The sequence below is a fragment of the Gavialis gangeticus genome, unplaced genomic scaffold, assembly GCF_001723915.1.
Source record: "Gavialis gangeticus isolate Ggan-Ray unplaced genomic scaffold, GavGan_comp1, whole genome shotgun sequence".
Taxonomy (NCBI): Eukaryota; Metazoa; Chordata; order Crocodylia; family Gavialidae; genus Gavialis; species Gavialis gangeticus.
In genome coordinates, this window is record NW_017729011.1 from 7,891,268 (window position 1) to 7,902,468 (window position 11,201).

Here is an 11,201-nt window from a genome sequence, read left to right on the forward strand (position 1 = left end):
CAGAAGGGTTTGGGGGATATGATTTATGAGGAGAGGCTGAGGGAACTGGGCTTATTTAGTCTGCAGAAGAGAAGACTGAGAGGGGTATTTAATAGTAGCCTTCAAGTTCCTGAAGGCCCTTTCAAAAGAGGATGGAGCTAGATTGTTCTTGGCAGTGGCTGATAACAGAAGAAGGCGCAACGATCTCAAGTTGCTGCAAGGGAAGTTTAGGTTACATGTTAGGAAAAAATTTCTCCCTAGTAAAGCACTGGAACAGGTTACTACCCAGAGAGGTGGTGGAATCTCCATCTTTGGAGGTTTCTAAGACCTGGCTAGACAAAGCCTTGGCTGGGATGATCTAGTTGGGGATGGTCCTGCTTTGAGCAGGGGGTTGGACTAGATGTGACCTCCTGAGGTCCCTGCCAACCCTCATTTTCTATGATTCTATGAATTATAGCTCTGTAGAATAGCAGTGGATTTCACTGCTGCTGTGGTGAACATTCACCCCATTTTTTGCACTGAAGCCCATATTGGGAGGGCAAAAAAATTGCTGATGTCAGTGGCAAAAAATGGGGTCAGTTCTCTCCCCAGCAGAAGTGAGCTTCCTTGCTGCTCAATGAAACTGTGGTTCCCAGAACACCTTGCATGACATGATACACATTGCCCATGCTGCCGCAGTTTGCAGTCAGGTAGTTCAAGCAGGGCGCATCTACACAAGACACTATGTTGCCACAGTGATGAGTAATAGTGATGTAGCATCAGCGAGCATGAACTGTGACATGGACACTACTGTGCAGTAGCAACGGGCTCACCTACCCCACATTATGCGACTGAGATTACAACAGTTTAACTGTATTTGTTTCTAAATCAATATTGTGAAACTGCAATGAGCCCAAATTTTGAATGTAAAACAGATATTCAGCAACTTTGGAAATAACCTGAATGCTTTCTTTATATGTCATAAAGAAGCCAAATGCAAGCCCAGTTTGCTTTTTTTCTGAGGTCGACTTGAGGCTCAGTACTGCTAGTCATTTAAATAATTTGATTAATTATAATTTAATAAATGAAGTTTTATAATCCTACTGCTAAGCTGAAAGCTATATTTTCCATATAGTATAATTTGCATTAGAATAAAAGAGGTAGCCTGATTTCAGATGTGAATAATGATTTCTCAGTTATCTCAGTCCTAACTACTCTCATTAGGCTCTCAACCTCTGGCCTGATTTTAAATCTTTTATTGTATTTCTGGGTCTACCTACACTACAGTCATTACTATGACTACAGTGTAGTTCAGACATGCTTAAGCTTTTCAAACGAGCTAGCTCATGTATCAGTCACAGTCTAGTTTCACGAGCACTGAGCATAGTGTGGGTTAAAAACCTGCCCAAGAAGCTGGGCAAATATGAAAGCCTTTAATCTTTCCTCCTTCTGCAGCTAGGCTGCCATGAGTACCCAATTGGCTATGTCTACATTACATGTGTAGGCAGAGAAGTGACTCCAGTGTGGACATGCTCTAGAAATCATTAATATTGCATAGTAGGTTGGACTGTAATTGAAACAATTGTGTAGTTTTATGCTGTGACTGTTGTAGAACAATAGGGAGTTCTCTCTCTCTCTCTCTCTCTCTCTAGCTCTGAATTAATTTGTCACTTGGAGCCTAAGCATCATCAAATAACCTTTCTTTCTAGTGTGTGTTCCTCCTCTTAACCTGTACTATCCTCTGGTTTCTGTAGGAGAGTAAGCCTGTGGGGAGATGGCATCCCTCCTTGCGTTTGCTGTTATAACTTCTGATGTTTTCTTTCCAGTTGCCGGATTCATTATAAGGATATGTACAATTTGTTACGTGTTATTGCTCCACCCCTTGGCTTAGGAAAGAAGTGCCCTCATAGGGTGGCATACAAGGTTTGGAATTTCAGAGACTCCGTCCAGCTTTTTTCTTCTTTTCTTTTCTATTTTTTTTCCTTTTTTACCCAAACTGCAAGCGCAAACAATACAGAAAAGATACTGGAACGTGACTAACCCGTTGCCTGAAAAGGAATGATTGACTGACTGCCCCCCCCTTCCCTTGATGCATCTACTCCCACACCCCAGCTGGCTGGAGACAGGCAGCCTTATGAGACAGTGAATTCGAAAGCTTCCATCTTTCATGGTCTAGGTGGGAAGTTGTGGGGAAGAACCACAGATGAGCTAAGCTTTCCATTTATGCACGTGTGCACACACAGGGAGTAGAGAGAAAGAAGTGGCTTATTATTATTTCCAGGGAATACTGGGGAAAAATATTTGGTGATATGGAGCATTTCTTTTTAGATATTTAGCAGGTATTCAAGCTTCATTTTAAGTAGCTAATCTTTAAATGCTAATCCTTCCTGGGGAGTGTGGTCTAGTGGTCAGAAATATATAAGGTAACTCCATTCTATTCTGGAGTCTAAAGTTGTAGACTAGATGACATTTCCATAACAGTGCAGTGGTGATAACACTGTTTTTCCTATTTTGCCAGTGTTATAGATTTACCAAGTGCAATCTGTGCATAACCAACTGGGAAGACAGGCTAATGCAATGAATTTGTGTTCAATTGTTGACAGTTCCCCGTGGAGGCTTAGTGTGGTACAAACGCCTTTTATAACCAAACTCACGATCTGTGGGGATGGGGTAGCAGGTGTCAAGCCCCTGTACTCTCTAGTTTCTCTGACTGCACCCAAGTTAACAAGTTAGCTAGTGGATGTTATTAATGGGGGGACGATTTATTGATGTGGTTTGAAGAAGAAATAGTCATGGGAGGGTGAAAAATATATCCTCTTCCTAGTACCTACATGCAGACAGGAGGTTGTCCTTGTTAGATTCAAATCTGTGTTGCTAAGGGAGCATCTCTGTGTTGGATGGGGTATCACAGAACTGCAGCTTTTTCTGTGAGTCACAGCACTCCTGGTCTGCCCACATGAAAAAGCGAAAAAAAAAAGGATTCTTCTTCTTCTTTCTCTTTTAGCCTTTAACCTAAATTGGAAGCAAAACTTCTTATCCACTAAACGGAAACAGAAGCATTTAATATAATGTACATCTCTGGCTGTCCCATAACTCTGCCTACCAGCTCTCCCTGGCATGGTGAATACAACCGTTTCTTTGACTTGAAGACTTGGAAAAAAAAAAAAAAAAAGCAACCTCCCCTACCAAAAATAAGAAACACCCTTCCCTACCTCTTTCCATATGCATTAACTTGGACATCAATCATTCTGTACTGCTGCCACAGGGATTAAAATGTCAAATTTTAACCGTAGGCATGGGATTTCTCTGCAGTAAGGAGGAGATATCAGGGGGTTCAAAGGAATGAATGCTGAGAAATCCTTCAGTTTACCCTCTTTTTCCCCCCTCTTTCCTGAGAAATCTGATTAACCAGATGTGTTTTCTTGTCTGCTTTTTCCCTTCCCCCCACCCCATTTTCCCTGGTTTTGTTTCCCCCTTTGTGTTGCTCCCTTTCTATTTATTTTATTTTTAAATTTTGGTTCTGGTTTGATTTCTGTGTCCTCCTGCTTTTGCCTCTCCCTCTCCCTTCGATTCCAAGCGGGCGCATCAGTTACACTGACATGTATGAGATGCTGAGACACATGTCCCCACCTCTAGGCCTGGGAAAGAAATGCCCTGCTCGAGTTGCTTATAAGGTAGACCATTCCCAAAAAAAACCCCCAAACCACCAGTGAAAGCTTCTTGTGCCATGGCTGAAGTGGGTGCCATTTTCCTGTGACATTTTTGGTGTTCTTCTGAGTTCTTTCTGGCTCTTTATCTTCTTTCTAAGCAGACTGGATTGTAAACATTCCTTTTCTTGACAATGTTTTTTCAGTCATTGAATCTATAACACATCAGTTTGTCTTTCTAGCTATGTCTCCACCTCTCTATATAAATGTCTCTCTCTATCATTCTGCTTCCTTCCCAGTCCAGTTGGCATGCAAAGGGGACCACTAAGTAATTTGCCCCGCTGTTAAAAACCCCACTTAACTTTGTATGCCTCTTTGACTATCTACTCTGATAATTTTCTAGTTGTATGTTGTGTTTTTTTTCCTTTTAAGTAGATCAAAGTAATGAGGCAGGCAGTAATGTAGGAGGTAGCAAGTTATTAAATACAGATGACACCATAAGGGTTCTATAAATATACTTGTGGAAATAAATGAATTTCAATCAAATCGTTTTGGTCAAAATTAAAAAAGAAGTGGCTCAAACATATAATTTGCTCTAAACAAGGGTTTAATTAAACCACAAAACACATTATACTCAAAACTGTGCTAGCTGATACATTTTAGATACCACTAGCGTGGGAGGAATGATAGATCAGTGGGACCAAGTGTGTAAAGAGTAGGCTAGTAGTCCCACCAGTTGACTCCCATTGGCTTCAATGGAAGTTTTGCTGCCACCTTCACACCTGCATGAAGTGTGCAGGGGTGAAGGGTCGTAAGGAACTTCTCTTTATCTTAGGTTTCCATGCTCTCCGATGTGGGATTTTTAAAAACTTCCTGCATTGGCCCAGCTCTGCTTCCATTAAAATTGATGGGAGCTTTACTGTTAACTGTATCAGAGACGCAAGTAGATGGGTACTGAGCCTAATTCCACCAATGCACATCCCCAGCTTTGCTTTGTGTGACAGGTTGGAATGATTCTAGGTCATAGCAAACCTCTCTAGCATCTGATTTCTCATTTAAACCATGTGAAACTGTACGTTTGATCTGAGATCGGCCCAAACCCCACATCTAATTTCTTCCTGACTGCTTTTTGGAAGATCTGAACTTCACTGTGACATTTCTTAGGGCAAATAATAGCAACCTGCTTTCCACATGGCCCTTCCCTAGTGAACTGCGTTGCAGTTGCATAGAACATGAAATGGAAAAAAGTAAAAATACTTGGCCTTGAAGAGTCTTTAGTGTGTGAATGGCCAGTTAGTTCATCTTGACATATTTCTGGCATAGAGGTCCAAAGAGACATGTGAATTATGGACACGAAATACCCCAAATGAAGTAAATAATATTAAGAAAACTGGCTACTTGGCAGACTTTACTGATTGGTAAATGTACACAATTTTAACCATTTACAATATTAATAAACTATGCATGCAACAATCCAAAGGATCAAAAATGGCCACTGGTTTTCAGTGCTTCTATTTTAGGGGCCAAAACACTCTTTGGTTCTGCTTTTTAAGTGTTGATCACCTGCAGGTCGCATTGACTGGAAATAGATTTGCAGCTCTTCAACACCTCTGACAATCAGACCATAGGTCTAACATTTGTAACCCAAAAGCGGTTTTATAAGGTAGACCATTCCAACTTTCTAAAATGTTGACAGTCAATATATACTTTTAGGGTGTTTATGTGTACATCATGTGCACACATACTTATGCCCAAAATTCAGTGCTTTTGATTGTATTCTATTTTCTTAGCCTCATATAATAAAAAGAGACATTTTAAGAAGTTCATTGGCTGTTTTTAATTCTGTGTGGTTTAAAGTCTGCATGGTTTTGGTTTGACTGTTTGTTTTTTAACCTATGTATGCAGACTTTTTCCATACTGAGACCCTGGACACTTTTCTGCCTTCATTCTTCATGCACGTTAGTATATCTAGATCCATTTTAACTTGCCTTTATTTATATATGCCAATCCCACAGCATTTAGGTATTTGTTTTTAAATGCACCCTTTTTATCCCCCATCCTTAATTTTCACTCATCACTTAGCATCACTCCAGAGAGATGGGCAGGAGTATAACCGAGACCCGTAAGCAGAGGTGGGTTCAAGCACTGAAAGTCAGATTCAGATTGAGAATCTGTGTGTGTGGACAGGCACAATGTTTTCATTGGCATAATTTGCATTACGTTCATACGGAAAAAAAAAGGGGACAGATGACACAAATCCCTGCCCCGGAATATTTTAGCTCAAATGGATAGAGAAAGGGTTGAAAGGGATAATATTCTGTTGGTGAAAGTTGTGTTGACTTAAGTTTAGCCTGTCTACTCTGATTCTGGGGTAGCTGGTTCCTAAATGCTCCCTCACCAATTAGCCATGAGGCAGTTATAGCTACCTGCTATGTGCACTTCCCTGGGAGACCTGCACAACAATCTGTGGTGGACCTCAGTGTAAATTATATTGTTAAAGGGCTGTCAATTAATCACCGGTAACATGCAGGATTAACACAAGAATGAATTAACATGTTAATTAAGCACATGGTTTTGGAGCCTGCACCTGGGCTGCCCTGCCCCGTTGCTGTCACTGCTGCCTCCAAGCCACTCTGCAGGGCAGTGGTGGCAGTACAGAGGAGCCATAGGGCAGCCTAGGCGCAGGCTCCAAGTGGCTGCAGCAGGGAGGGGGGGAAGGGGGGGCTCATGTGTGCACCCACGCATCCACCCCCAATTGCCATCCAAGGCCCAGAGCAGCTAGGCTGGCAGCGCTGGGGATTCAGGGAAGGCGGTGCTGAGCTGCGGCAGGGCAGCCTAGCACCCTTGGGCCCCATGGCTCAGGCTCAGGGCAGGTTGGGACCTCCTGGGAGCTCCAGCATGAGCCACCTCCAGGCCCATGCATCCCCGCTCTGGGCCCTTAGGGAGTGGCAGCAAGAGCGGCCCCATACCCTGCACCCCTGCAGAGGCAACTGCTGCCAGCAGGTGGGGGTGGGATTTCCATGGAGCCACCTTCCATAGCCCCTGGCCCACGCCTCACCACCTGCCTGGCCCCAGCCCAGTGCCAATGGAGCCTGAGCTGCGCCCAGCACTGCTGCAACTGCAGGGCAGGGCAGAGCTGCCACTCTCCTTCCTGTGCCACCCGGGCTCCCACCGGGACCCGGCAGGTCCAGCAACTCCATGTGGGTTCCAGCAGGAGCCCAGGCTGTGCAGGGAGGAGGGCAGCGCCTCTGTCTGGTGCTAGGGCAGCAGTGGCACAGGGTGCAGCCCAGGCTCCATCTCTGTTGGGCTTGGGCCGGGCGTGCAGTATGGTGCAGGCTTGGGGCTGCAGGAGTTAACTCCACAGGAATCCTGCCCCCACCTGCTGGCAGTGGCTGCCTCCACAGGGTTGCAAGGCATGGGGCTGCCATTGCTGCCACTTCCTAGGGGCCCAGACCGGGGATGTGCAGGGACACACAAGCCCAGAGGTGACTCGTGCTGGAGCTCCCAGGCGGTCCCGACCTGCCCCAAGCCCAAGCTGTGGGGCCTGAGTGTGCCAGGCAGCCCTGCTGCAACAGCTCCAGTTGGGTCCTGGCAGGACACGGGCTCTAGGTGGCTGCAGCAGGAAGGTGGGGGGCACACCCCCTATCCCCCGAGCAGGTGGGCTGGCAGCACCAGGGGTTTGGAGAAGGCAGCACTGGGGTGGGGTGGGGCTGCCTGGCATCCTCAGGCCCCAGGCCATTTGGGACTGCCTGGGACCTGCTAAGCCAGTACATGGGGAAGTTTGGGCTGAGGCTGGAGCAGCTGTACCCCAGCCCAGGCTGCCCACGGCCATCACTGCTGGAGCAGGGGTGGGGTGAGCCCACTGCCACTGGGGCTGTGTTCAGGCAAGGGGCACACGCTGGCCCCAGGGCAGCTCTGAGGAGATCCTGCTCAGTTTGGGGATCCTTCCAGGGCATGTGGGTGTCCCCCCTCCCTGGACTCCATACCCCTGTGCAGGTACCCCTCTCCCCGTGCCCCAAACCACACGCGCACACACACCCACAGCCCCCCATACCTTCACAAATTCCCACCCCCACACCCACCCCTCAACCATACAAATTACCTGCATAATTTCGCACAATTTTGAGTTTTTTGTTGTGCGATTAAAATTGCGATTAATCACGCAACTAATTGCGATCAAACTTTTTAATCGTTTGACAGCCCTAAATATAAAGGCAAGGCAAATATAAAAATCAAGGCAAACCACCATCAATATGTATTAGTCCCTGCCCTGCGTTTGAAGCAAGCAAATTCATTGTTCTAGCTATAAAATAGATCCAAGCTAGATCCAGATCTGCATTTTCCCTCAGAATACAAGAGGTTTGGATCAATGGAGATTGGGCCCATCTCTATTCATAACTATTGGATGCTATTAGATGCTATTGGAGCATTTCACTCATTTAACCAGACACTAATTTAAGCATGTCTTAGGTAACAGTGATATCAGCATTCATTCCCTTCATTCTCCATTTCTATAACAGACCATGTCTAGGAACACTATATACAAGTAGATTTATTTGTGCTGAGCATCTTCCCTCAGGTTAGCACGGCATGTGAAGTGCTGTTTTCAGTTGCCATAGACTCCAGGGTGCAAAGCTACTGCCTCCCTGGTGTCCCATTTCTGCTGACCCTCATTTGTCCAGACCTGATGGGAAAACTCAGTGTGATGTTGAGGCACTTTGCATCCACCGTGTTACACCTTTCAGAGCGCAAACAGAGTGCCTTTCAAATAAGCAAAAAAGTAAGCAAATGAGCATTCAAATGACCCTCTCTAGCCTTGCAGCTATAGCTCAGGGGCAGCTAGTGAGAGAAGTCAGTGTTTTGTCTCTGCACTCTGTTCTCTCACTGTCAGTAAAAGTGACTTCTTATTGTTGTTCTGTCTGGCAAAAGCTGTTGCCCCTTTGTCCCTTACTTATATTTTACCCATCCCTCTGTGTTTGCAAAGATTTGGTCAGTCCGTGTTGTTTTCTCCCTGTCTATGGACCGTCTCAATATGTCTGCACAACGATTCTTTTTTGCTTTCTCCAGCTGTGAAAGGCTGCTGTCTTTTCCTTCTATTTTTTTCCTCCTCTTTTTTTGTTCCCCTTTCTTAACTATTCTCCTTGGTTAGCAAGACCAATCCCTGCAAAGTTGTTGTGCATGTGGCTTGCTACTTGCCTGGAAATGCATGAATGGGAGACTTTATTGCCTTGTTCCTGAGGGTCCTCAGGTGATGGGAGAGCTCTATCCTAAGACATGAGGGTTTCAAGAGGAGGTGGCCACCAACCTTTACATTGCCAGCATTGCTGTAGGAAAGAGGGACCCTTGACTCCATTTCAGTTCCCAGAAATTCCACCAGTAGCACACTTTCCCGTCAGAGCTATTGGTGCATTTAGAGGGGCACATTGAGACTTGACTTAAGGCATCCCAGTGCTTTTCAAACTCACAAGTAGCTGCTGGCATTCACAAGTTGTATACTGCATACTTAAAGCACAGACATTTTTAAGTAGTGACTATGCTGTTTTGGGCAGTTTTGTAACTAAATAATGATGGTCAGTCCTGTCCTTATGAGTATGTACTCATTTGCTCACAAAGGACAAATGCCTAGGGAAATGAGTGGTGCATTACCCAAATGCATTGCAAGACGTGGTTGCAGTGGGCATCTTTGTGCTGAGTGTACACCCTCTCAAAAATGTGTCCTTTAAATTAAGGCCCTCTACTGCCCGCTGCTAGACTGGACTGAGCATTGTGACAGCACACCTTGAGTCAGCTCGCAAGGCAGGAGCTGGGGACAGGTGTTTGAAATCACTGCGCTCAGCTAATGATGATGGGGTTCTCAAAACAGAGCAGTTTGTATACAATGTCGAGATTTCCATGCATCTGCAGAGAGAACAGGAGAACGAAACTCTGTCTATACTATATGGTGATTCACTGCTATACATCTAATATCTACAAGAAGCAGTGTTTGGAGGAGAAAGGGGGCAGCGGAGTAGAGATAGGATTTTTGAGTATAAGCAGTTTTATTTCTATCAGAAAAACGCACATTCCACCCCACTGAAGGCCACAGCTCCAATTTGCTGGGAATATTTGGGCCATCCACTGTCCTCGCTCAGCTGGAACAGGAGTCGTAGCCCCTGGTGACAACAGGTGGCAGCCTGCAGAGCTTTGTCTTTGTCTGATTAGTCCACCACTGGGATCAAGGTGAAGCCTTGCACACTGAGGTCTGTAGTGTCCGTGTGCCTTAGTGAAGATGAGAAGGTGATTCCAGACTTTGTTTTCAGAATTCCTTACACCATATCAAACCAGCCAGACTAGCATTGGAAAAGTGAAGTATATATCTACTGCCATCCTATTTTCACTGTTGTCATATGTACAGGGGCACTTTGTTCCAGGCTGGTTTTTGGAAAAAAATTGCCTCCTAAGTTTTGTATCAAGAATGGGTTGGCTGAAGCTTATTGTTTGGGTTAGTCTATGAAGAGCTCGAGAAAACAAATCACATGCTTTTAACTAGCCTCTGCACCGGCTGGCTGGCCATTCTGCCGTCTCTGTGCCATGTTTAAATGGGGAAATGCATATAGCCAGCTAGACATTAAATAAGTCAAAGCAGAAGAGTTAGAGCTAGAACTGGGTGAATTATAGCAGAAAACGTATTCACCAAGTTCAGCCTCATTTTCTCTGAGTGATTGTCTGCATTCAACGCTTTTGAATGTATTTGCCATTGGAAGGTACTCTTTGAGTGTGGTCCTTGTCCATAGGCTGCCACTGAGTAGGGACCTACTGAAAATGCAATTTTGCAGATTTCACAGAAAACACGAAATCCAGCATTGGCCACAAAATCCACGGAAAAAGAAAAGAAAACATTAAAAATAAAGCCACAGTTTTCATAGTACTGAGGCCTGGCCATGCAGGCCACCAGCATGGACAGGAGGGGTGCCAGCACACAGGGGAGCCCAAGATGGTTGCTGCCCCCGCCCCATGCCACTGATTGGCTGAGAGGGCTGGCTGTTGTGTACCCGTGCCGCTTTCCACCAATCAGCACTGAGGGACAGGGACAGTGGTAAAGAGCATGGCCACTGGGGCCTCTCAGCCAATCAGAGCTGTATGTGGGGGGCAGCCCTCGAATATGGCAGCCAGCCGTGTGGTCTGCCTGCCAAATTGGTTGGCTGCCTCTTTAATTTGATAGACCCCCTACCAATAAATAGCTCCAGGTGTATTTTCAGGATCCCAAATTTGAGTGGGTTTGGCTTGTGTTAAAGGGGTTCATAGATCACATAGTATTACTTCTTTTGCCATAAAAGTTCCCTCCTGTGCAGAAAGCCTACCAAAGTTAATCTGGAACGTATATAGGGCATAGATTTTATATGGGCCCTCGGCACTAAAATGATTTTCCCGTGACAGTCTCTAGTGCCTGTTTAAAATCTCCTGTTTCCAGGGCCATTCCACCCAGTAAAGTTTTCTAGCATAGTAGTAGCAGAAAGTGAGCAGAAAAGAGGCATAAACTGAGGCAGTGGTATTTCCACTTTTTATTCAAATGAATCAGCATGTTTTTAGGTGTCTATGTTGATTTTTTTTTTTTTT

At 45.3% G+C, this 11,201-nt stretch overlaps 1 protein-coding gene and 1 long non-coding RNA gene across 5 annotated transcripts in view; one reads left to right on the forward strand and one right to left on the reverse strand.

Annotated features, from left to right (window-relative positions):
- CACNA1B (calcium voltage-gated channel subunit alpha1 B) overlaps positions 1-11,201 on the forward strand; it is a 644,201-nt gene that overhangs the window by 600,569 nt on the left and 32,431 nt on the right. For all 4 annotated transcript variants that reach the window (XM_019510484.1, XM_019510481.1, XM_019510482.1 and 1 more), the window contains one exon: positions 3,536-3,632. In XM_019510484.1, coding sequence (XP_019366029.1) covers positions 3,536-3,632 — 97 coding nt within the window. The remainder of the gene's footprint in view (positions 1-3,535; positions 3,633-11,201) is intronic.
- The window catches only part of LOC109292864, a 7,205-nt gene continuing 5,167 nt past the window's right edge, over positions 9,164-11,201 (reverse strand). Inside the window, exon 2 of the long non-coding RNA XR_002096191.1 lies at positions 9,164-9,503. This is a non-coding gene — a long non-coding RNA (uncharacterized LOC109292864). The remainder of the gene's footprint in view (positions 9,504-11,201) is intronic.